The 10,485-nt window shown below is 43.5% G+C and overlaps 1 protein-coding gene across 1 annotated transcript; it reads left to right on the top strand.

Moving 5' to 3' along the window:
- The first annotated feature begins 226 nt into the window (after positions 1–226).
- On the top strand, positions 227–10,179 carry LOC307234665 (porphobilinogen deaminase-like). Its single transcript, XM_080006504.1, has 14 exons — positions 227–346; positions 2,757–2,810; positions 3,203–3,275; positions 3,400–3,449; positions 3,938–3,993; positions 4,285–4,362; positions 4,516–4,593; positions 4,673–4,748; positions 6,860–6,973; positions 7,130–7,168; positions 7,301–7,420; positions 7,609–7,662; positions 8,077–8,163; positions 8,254–10,179. The coding sequence occupies exons 1-14, from the start codon at positions 323–325 to the stop codon at positions 8,425–8,427; spliced, it is 1,077 nt and encodes a 358-aa protein (XP_079862630.1). The 5' UTR covers positions 227–322; the 3' UTR covers positions 8,428–10,179.
- The last annotated feature ends 306 nt before the right edge of the window (positions 10,180–10,485 follow it).

The following is a 10,485-nucleotide window of genomic DNA, read 5'->3' as shown; positions in this document are numbered from 1 at the left end:
AAATGTATTTACCACAGCCTCTATACCTTTGTCTAATACCAATTTCCACAAAAGGAAAAAAAACATTATTCTTAATCTACAATAGTATTGAAAATGATGATTCTCATTCTACTGTTTCTCACTTTATTTATACAGGTGTTCTCGCGGAAACCGGAAGGCGGAAGAAGGAAGTGACCTCGAGCCGGCTCAATGACGAGCGGGCTCCGCGCTGCTCCTCGGCGGGGTTCGCTGCATGGACACTTTGCTGTTTTCTCAACAGTTCTGGTGATGGTTTCTATGTTGAAGGAGACACATTCAACACCATCTGATATACCGAGTCGAGATGTCGGGGGAGGCGAGTTCTGAGGTAGGAACTTATAGCGACACGAATAACAGTAGTTTTTGCCATGCGTAAACCTCCGTTTAACCGTGGTTGGGGCATTTCCGCCCTTTCCACATGCGCCGCCCCTTTGGGGCGGTGATTGGCCGAGCTGTGTGTCTGTCAAGCCGTCCTGCCTTGCCATTGGTCGTTGAATATACCTGTCAGTACAGATGGCATGGACGCTCAGTTTTACAAGATGACTGTCGCTCTTAATAAGGTCAGTGGTTCCATTCCTCTGGGTCGACTCAACTATTAAGTTCACGTAAATCGTGTTTTCTGACCCCCTCTTGAATTGAATGGAATCACTGACCGTATACTCTTCTGTAATGTAGAGTGTAATCGGCAGGTTGTATAGTTAATTAATACACAGAAATATACCAGTAATGGCGGATTTTTCGATTTAGAGATAACTTGATTAAGTCTCTTTGGAATAGGTGTATTCGGTAATATTCTTGACAAGTAAAGGGCATTCTCAGTGCTAACCACTGAGCCATAGTCATAATTAATAGTAAAAGTTATTTCAAGAGATACACTGACCTTGAAAAGGCATCTGAGTTTAAATACACACTTTTATCTTTCCAATAATAATAATAACAATAATATGATCGGTTTATATGACTCCTCCAGTGCCAGGTACATTGGGGTCAAATCTTGCACTTAAATGGCACCTATGCCAGTTTTTTTTGACAATGTTTGGTTAGGTATTTTGAGCTATATAGTTTGACAAATAGCTGATTTTAGCAACAAAAGCTCAACATTTCAGGCTCTTGTGAAAACAATATTGTCAAAAAGCGACCTATGATAATCCCAAAGCTTTTCCTCCCATTGACTACTGCATTTTAACAAACTCTATTGAGCTGAATTTCCATCCGCACCCGTTGTTCTCCCATTCGGAGAAAGAATGAGGGGGAGAAGCTGGAAGTGATGATGGCTGTCTGGAGGTGGCCTTGAATATGTTCCACATTGGGGGAATAGTTAATCCTGTGCACAGACTTCTTGACACATGTATTTATTTATTTATTTATTTATTTATTGTATTTGGCCGAACTTTTCTGTTCTCTAGAAATATTTCTTAGTGATTTGCATTGGAAGTGAAATCGGTAGAATGGTTCCTATGGCAAAGGAGAAGAGTCATATGGTCACTGACCTGTCCAAAAGACAGCTAAATCCATGCCACTTTTAGAGAATTATTGCACAATAACTGGTGTTCTCCGTCTTAGGTTTAGATTTTAGTTCTAATCAGAGTAAATTTTTGATGAATATAAAATAATTTAGTGTTAGCTGTGATGTCTCTAAGGTGAGCGTTTAGGTAAGAATTTTGATTGGAAACAACTTTTTCTGAATATGATCAATGATCAATACCATACTCAGACCTGGGCCGGGTGATTGAATCTACCCGAGCTCTAAGTGATGTTTGCAGTTTGCATGTTCCTGCCATGCTCCTCTCACCCTAAAGACATAAACGTCAAGTTAGATGCTGCTGCTGATGCCCTTAAGCAAGGCACTGGCTCTACATCTTGAGTCGGTCCCCGGATGCCGGGCTCCGGGCTCCGGCCACCCAATGCTCATAAATACTGTAGTTAGGATGGGTCTAAGGCAGAGGACAAATCTCCCCACAGCGGATCAATAAAGAGTTTGTTCTGTTTGGATTCCATTTGGATGGAATTATAAATAGATTACTTTTATAGTCGATTGTATGAGAGAATTAAGTGTGGGCAACTGTGAATATTAGTGTTGCTGCATTCAGTCTATTACAATGTAGATAACTTTTTAGGCTCTATGTGGGGAAACCATAGATCAGGCCTGAGCTTATTCAGGGGAATATGGCATTTAAGGGTCACTGATAAGGGATTCTCCCCCACAGTTTGGCTTTAGAGACAATTCAAAGTCCCGCTTTGCAGCCCTTCCACCACACCTCATGCCATAGAACCCCTCCCTGCTTATAACGGCTTTATTGAATCGGCACACTTATCTTCTGGCAGCAGAGACGTCTTGGGGAGGAGGTCCTGAAGGAGAAATGGAGGGGGTGGGATGGGGGGGGGGGTGGGGGTTGGTTAAAAAGACTACTGTTCACTATTTATTGGCTAGATGACCTCAGCCCAGCAAAGCTCAGCTCCTCAGCAAGGCGTCGCCGGCCGCCACAATAGGCTCCACAGTGCAGAGGCTCAGGGTCGGTTACTAGACAAGTATGGAAGGAGGACTTTATAAGTACATCAAGGTGAGTGGAGGGGAGGAAGCGATAGGCAAATTAGCTAAAAATGAGAGGGAAGGTGGTTCAAAATATGGTTGGTTTAGGAAGGTTGTGTAGCCAGCGCACCATCCCTTGAACCCCTTGACTGAAGAAAACTATTTTGTCCGTCCTTCCCTTTCTTTCCTTTCTTTTTCCCCCCAACAGGACGGCAATGGCAAAGCTAACCGGGTCATTCGCATCGGGACACGCAAAAGCCAGGTATGCAACGCAAGGGTTTTACTTGTGATTAAGTATGAACTAGTACTGTTAACCTTCGCCTCATATGATCTGGCTCATATTGTTTCCATATTTCTTTGTCTTTTGGAGCGAGCAATAATCCATTGTTTGACTTATTTGAGAGACCTAGTGTGTCGTAGGTTACATGTTAAGTTATGTTACAAGTACAGATTATCAGTCGTCCCCTGTGGGTGTATCTGCAGGGAAATCCCTTTATCAGAAATAGCATTGTGCTGCCTTAACAATGTCCTTCCCAGATAAGGGCCCTTCCACTGGTGTCCCATACAGATTTGGTTATTACCCATCATGCACTGCGTGTGTGAGTGGACGAATGAAGGAATGAAAAAATATTTTGCTTTTTATTTTTGCCCCAGCTTGCCCGTATCCAGACTGACAGTGTTGCCGAAAAATTAAAAGAGCTGTACCCCGAGATCCACTTGGAGATAAGTAAGAGAGCATTCAGGGGAATGTCCTATATCCCATAGCACTGGCCAAGGAATTACAGATCTAACAGTATTGTTATGAAAAGTGATTTGATGATAATAACGACCTTGCATTCCCTCCGCTGCAGTTGGGATGTCGACGACCGGAGACAAAATACTCGACACGGCTTTATCAAAGGTGAACTTTCTGTTCTCTCTGTAATCCGCCTCTATAACGTTGAAGAGTGTCTCGAAAAAAAAGGAACCCTAATCCTCTGATGGGCTTGGGTTGCTTTAAAAGACACGAAATTCAAATGATCACAGGCTGAATTCTTTTCAATATTTAAGTTTTTCAACTTGTTACTATGGACTTTTAGAAGTAACATTTGTTTTTATGTACTGAGTCTTATGACAAATGTAAAGGTATGGATATTATACACATTTTTATACATATTGATACATGCTGTATAAACTGTATGTATAAGTATATATTTTCAAGCCTTCCCGTAATGTTAAAGAAAATCTACCTAATATGCTACCTGATTTAATCTTAAATGAAATACTTTCTACATTTCAAGAATTGTGTTTTTATAATGAAATACATTGCATTTATAACGACTTTTGAGTAGTTTACCCTCTTCTAGTCATCGTCACCTTTTTAAAAATGTACTTGTTTGTTTAATACAGATTGGGGAGAAGAGTTTGTTCACCAAAGAACTGGAGAACGCCCTGGAGAGGAATGAGTAAGTGTGTATGTTTTGTTATTTGCAATACAACTGGCAGTAATATACAATTGTTATGGCATTTTCCCTTTAGCATAGCATAGTCACATACATGGGGTAAAAAAACAACCCTATACATGAACAGGGAAACCTTTTGAATTTTATGAAGCCTTTAATGTGGCGACGCCAGCTGCTACTTCCTCTGACACTTCCCCAGAGCTGTGAGATGCCAGTGAATGGCCGTATTATCACCGTGAGTTAGCCCTTCGAGCACCATCTAAATGTCCGTCTGTCCGCTCCACGTCCCCGCAGGGTCGATCTCGTCGTCCACTCGCTGAAGGACCTGCCCACCACGCTGCCTCCCGGGTTCACCATCGGAGCCGTGCTCAAGTAAGTCGCCTGGCGCACAATGGCGGGTCTGTGTGACGTCGCACTCTACGTACATTCGGCACCGCTCCTCGCTGCGTTAATCCATTGCATATCGTCAGTATTTGGTGTTTGGTTACACTTAACCAATTTATGGTTCGCTATGTTCTGCCAAAGGCGAGAGAACCCCCACGACGCGGTGGTCCTTCACCCCCAACATGCGGGCAAGACCCTTGACACGCTTCTGAAAAACAGGTACAGCGTTGCGTTTAATCCCAGTGCGTTTTTACGCATGTGTGAAGGTGTGAGTTGACCCCCCTGCTCGCTCTCACAGTGTGATAGGGACCAGCTCACTGCGCCGCGCCGCCCAGCTCAAGAAGCGCTTCCCCCACCTGGAGTTTAAAGACATCGTATCCTTTCTTGAAAATGTAGAAAATTGTGTTTAGTTAAGCGAAAGCTACATAAAATGTACACAATATAAAATGTGATCGGACTTGATTATGAGCATTACATTTTTAAGTCTTGGCTGAAAGGTGCTGGATAAAACAATGTAAACACTGACACAAATCAGTTGTCAACCATAAAAAGTGGCTTTCAAAGGAAGGGCAAACCCTCCTTTAAAAGGAGGGTTTGAATTTTTTTTGAAACTCACCACTCTGCTGTAGCTTCCCACACTGCTTGAATGCAGTTCAAGGGGGCAAACTTTTAAACCTTTAAAAACATGTCAAATGTCCTTTTTTTTGGGGGGGGGGAAATGGGAAGATTCAAGATTCAAGATTCAAGATTTTTATTTGTCACTATATATACATACTTTCATACATATATGCAGTGAAATGTGATGCAACGCACCCGGTGATAGCACACACTATGTCCTAGGAAAAAAATAAAAATAAAAAAATCCTTTCTAATAGGCCGACTAACTGACTCCTAAAACGTAATACAGTAAGTTGAATACTTATAGAATAAGATAAAAATATATAGAATATAATACAATAAAAATAAAATGGAATAGATAGAGGGAATATGCCTATGTATATACAGATATGTGCATTTAAAGTGGCATGTGAATTAAAGTGGCATGTGAATGTGAATAGTGTGAGGTAGTGTTTGGGATAATACAGCACAGTATACAACAGTACGGCGCAGCAATACGGCATCACGAACAACCCTGAACAGTGACACAGTATGCGGTACAGTATGCTATATACAGTACAGTAGGTAGTGGAGCCTAGTGTATGGCTTAGTGAGGACCCCTGGTGAGGTCAGCGTTGACAGTTCTAATGGCTTGAGGGAAAAAACTCAGTCTCAGTCTCTCTGTTCTCGCTGTGTGACAGCGGAGGCGCTTGCCTGACCGCAGCAGCTGAAACAGTCCGTTGTTGGGGTGATGAGGATCCTTCATGATCCTACGGGCTCTGCTACTACACCTCCTGGTGTATAGCTCCTGCAAGGGGGGGAGGGTAGTTCCAGTGGTACGTTCAGCTGAACGCACCACCCTCTGCAGGGCCCGCCTGTCCTGGGCAGTAAAGATCCCAAACCAGGCAGTGATGTTACCTGTCAGGATGCTCTCCACTGCTCCAGAGTAGAAGGACTTGAGGATCCTCACCGAGACCCGGAACTTCCTCAGCTGCCTGAGGTGGTAGAGACGCTGCCTCGCCTTTCTCACCAGAGTGTCTGTGTGTACAGTCCATGTTAAGTCCTCTGTGATGTGGACTCCCCGATATCTGAAGCTGCACACCCTGTCGACAGAAGTCCCATTAATCCACAAGGGCGCGTGCGTCCTCGATTGTGATCCACGCCTAAAGTCCACAATCAGCTCCTTGGTTTTGCTGACGTTCAGGTGTAGGCTGTTGTCCTGGCACCAGAGTGACAGGTCAGCCACCTCCTCGCGGTAGGCCTTCTAGTCGCAGTCTATGATCAGGCCCACGACAACGGTGTCGTCAGCAAACTTGATGATGGTGTTGGAGCTGGACCTGGCCACACAGTCATGTGTGTACAGGGAGTACAGTAGGGGGCTGAGGACGCAGCCCTGGGGGGATCCTGTGTTCAGGGTGAGGGAGCTTGACATGTACTTCCCCACCTTGACCACCTGGGGGCGGCCTGTGAGGAAGTCCAGGATCCAGGCGCACAATAGGAAGCTTAATAGACTTTGTGACAAGCTGCATTTTTTTAAATTAATATTATTTTTCATTTCTGCAAATCACCTGTTTTGGCTACATGCACACTAACGTAAGAAACTAGAAACTAGAACTTGCTGGTTTTTCTTTTTCCAAAGCTATGCAGATGCTTATTTATTTTATATAAGTATACAACCTATAAATCAGGATTTCCAATATAAAGAATGAATTGTTTTGGGGTTTGTTTTTGGAACCAATATTTGAGTGAAGGTATCTGTAGCACTATTAAATGTTCGGACTATGCGTTCCTTGCTGAAACGTTCAAAATAACATCCTGTGGTAGTATATAATAGTGTCGGAAGCGTTTTTTTAAGTTGTTCTTTTTCCTTAGTTGTTGTTTCTCCCAGCGTGGTAATCTGAACACTCGACTAAAGAAGCTTGACGAGAAGGAGGACTTCGCAGCCATCATCCTGGCGGCCGCCGGCCTCAAGCGCATGGGCTGGGAGGATCGCATCAGCCAGGTGAGAATTCTACACAAGCTCCATTTACTTCCAAACATCATGTTTTGCAAATTACACATGCTAGTTATGTATAGATACAGATATAGACAGATATAGATAGATAGATATTTTTCTTTTTCTTATCTTCATAAATTCCTTTGCTCTTTGCACTGGTAGGTCCTGGGACCTGAGGACTGCATGTACGCCATTGGGCAGGTATGTACAGTGCAGTAGAGTTGCTTCTTCTCTGGTATTTTTAAATAGATGTATTAGTCTTGGTAGTATGTCTATAATAAACATGAACGCTGAAAACAACTTTGTTCAAGTCCTCCTTGCATATGTGCACAGGGGGCTCTTGCTGTGGAGGTGCGGGCCCGGGACACGGACCTCCTGGAGATGGTGTCGGTGCTCCACGACCCGGACACCGTGCTGCGCTGCATCGCTGAGAGAGCCTTCCTCAGGCAACTGGTGCGACACACACAAGCAGTTTGGTTTTTAATATGCAGAGGGCAGCAGAGGTCTCATGTGTATTTACAGAAAATTAAAAGAAACACACTTGGCCTCACAAGCACAGCAATACACCCCCTGCCATTCATACAAATCACACAACAGTTGTGTCGAGATCCCAGTGTATTCAAATTGAACTCTGGTTACAGGAGGGGGGCTGCAGTGTACCAGTTGCTGTGCACACTGAAGTGAAGGATGCTCAGGTAAAGGACACACACACACACACACACACACACAGAAATACAAAACCTTTTAGAATGTGTTGCAATGTTGACTTTACGTTATTCTCATTTAGCAGAAAATAATGCTTCCAAAAAAACAAGTACTGTCCTATCACATTCACTATAAAGATGAATAAAATGTGGCCCTGTTAGCTGCCTGTATTTTTGAAAGCCATTTGTTTTATTCCCCTTTGACCTTCAGGCTTTCAGACCTCTTAAAAAGTGGCAGTTATTATGCATTATTATTTCTAGCCAGTACACCAATGCTCTGGCAATTCCGAAGGATCTCACCGCCTCATATGACAGCACTGATTTCATCAGGGCTTAGTAATGCCAATTCCAATGCAAATATCAATGAGTGCAGCAACTGTAACGTGACGTGTTGTTGTTCCCCAGCTCTACCTGACGGGGGCAGTATACAGCCTGGACGGCTCGGACAGTCTGAAGGAGACCATGCAGACCAGCGTTTCCGCCGACAACAAGGTAAGTCCACTTCACCAGATTAAAAATAATAATAATAAAATCAAAGACCACTTTGTAACCGTCACTTTGCACTCCGCCCCTGCGCCCCAGACCCCCGAGGAGGTCGACGAGCGGGTGCAGCGCGTGGGCGTCACCGCCACCAAGATCTCCGGCCCCGCCCAGGACGGCGCCGAGAGGCTCGGGACCGCCCTGGCCAATCTCCTGCTGAGCAAAGGAGCCAAAGAGATCCTGACGGTAGCCAGGCAGCTCAACGACGCCAGATAGACCTGCAAGGAGCCATCTACCCCAGACCTATCAAATAAAAAGTAACTTATTTTAATTTAGATTTTTGAGCCTTACTCTCAGTGCCGGTTGGATGGGGACCGGCCTCTTGAGCCCAATCAAAGGCTGCTGAAGCATTGAGAATACCACCCTGGCCACTACGACACAACTTTGCGGGACGTTTTGTCAAATATTGTACATTGACAAGCAGAGCGTCAGTGTGGTTCTGGTTCTACGGTAGAACTTTGAAGAACTGTCTCTTGAACACCAAGGCTATAGGTACTGTAAGGAATGTAGAGATCATCAGGCGAAATCCAACGTAGTCGTCAGTCGCTAATCAACAATCGTAGGAATGCCGCCTTTTGTTCGATGCCAAATTGTTCACATTGAGGGGAATACCACTGAAATCCAGCCCACGTCTTGAAATCCAGCATATGTCTTCCTTTTGCTCGGACAGTGAAAGATATGTGTTGGGTCATGAAAATTCACCAAAGATGTGTATAAATACTGGATACCTTTGCGGGTGTTGGGAGGGGGTGGTCTTCTAACTGACACAGTTTGAGGGCTCACGTCAGGCAGTTGGACAATTATTTCCATATTTTGAAGGATTGAGCGATTGACAGTCTGTAGGATTAGGGTATTGTGGCTTCCCCAAAACTTTTCTTCGGCCCTACATCTCAAAAAAGTATGTATAGTTTTTCAATTGCAATTTATGTTTACACCGTTTTTAAGACGTTGCGAGCTACAACTTTTACCAAGAATTAAAAACAAAAACCTCATACATAACCGTTTTACTTATCCATCTCAGTAAGTGTGAGCCTTTTTTTTTATCCCTATATACAGCCACAGCAAAGCTACAGTTTATCCAGCTTGAATGAGCTGGAGATACAAGTACGCACAAATCTCCCTCCGTCTTTTTATTTTTATTTATTTTTATTATGTTCCTAATTAGAATGTCAAACTGAGCCAATTCCAGGTTCTATAACTTCCTGTTGCCATTGCAATGTTGGTGAGAAATGTACAGCTACAGTACATGTAGGTCAGTGTATAAAGCCAGTAGAAAATGTCTATAACCACATGTTTATAGCTCTATTGTGCCACGATTTTCAAAGTATTGGCTGTAATGCTGATTGTAAATAGCATCTTCTTACTTTTGTTTCTCCACGTAAAGAAAAGTGGAAGCCATAATTTATGTCAATCCTCATCCAGAGTTTCCCTGCATATTTCTGAAACGCGGTCAGATGAATGGTACAGAAGTATTTTTGACAGTGGATCGGTGTTGAATTTGTGCCTTTTACTAGCGACTTTCAAAGTGGTCCAACTGCTTCTCTTCAGTGTTGCCATTCATATGCAGGTAGACTGCATGTTTGCCTTTCATCTTACATACAGCTGTTCGTTTCCTTTGGTTCATAACAACAAGCCTTTTTTCTGATCCCGTTGTATCGGTACACTCCCTGTGGAGTTAATCGAATTATATTAGATCATTTTCAAAATGGCAAGCTGTTGACAAGCTCCCAAGTCAAAGCAAGGGTTGGTTGGTCATGCCGCTATGTTTGTTTTCCCGCTTTTATCTTCTTTTAATGTTATTTTCTTTCCGAGTTTATAGTCCTGTTATAGTGTTAATGGCGATAATAAAAAAATCTGCATTTATCAATTAGCAAATATACTCTCTACTTGAAGTCTGAAAGAGCCCTTGCTTTGGCACTTTTCTGGACACTGTCAAAATGTTTTTAATAAATAAAGCAATGTGTGATACCTGTGTTTTTCTTTTGGAAAAACAAAGAGTGATCTGGTGACTGATGAGTAAATGGACTGCATCTTATAGCGCTTTTCCAGTCTTGCGACCACTCAAAGCGCTTTACAATACACGCCTCACATTACATTGATGGCAGCGACAACCGTGCAAGGTGCACACCAGCTCATCGGGAGCACTTCAGGGTTCAGTGTCTTGCTCAAGGACACTTCAACGTGCTGCCAGGAGGAACAGGGGATCGAACCAGGAACCCTCTGATTACTGCTCTACCTGCTGCTCTACCTGCTGTGCCACCGTCGCCCATACAC

Source organism: Zeus faber, assembly GCF_960531495.2.
Source record: "Zeus faber genome assembly, chromosome: 9".
NCBI lineage: Eukaryota > Metazoa > Chordata > Actinopteri > Zeiformes > Zeidae > Zeus > Zeus faber.
The sequence above is the reverse complement of the archived record's forward strand: the minus strand, read 5'-3'. Positions and strand labels throughout refer to the sequence as shown.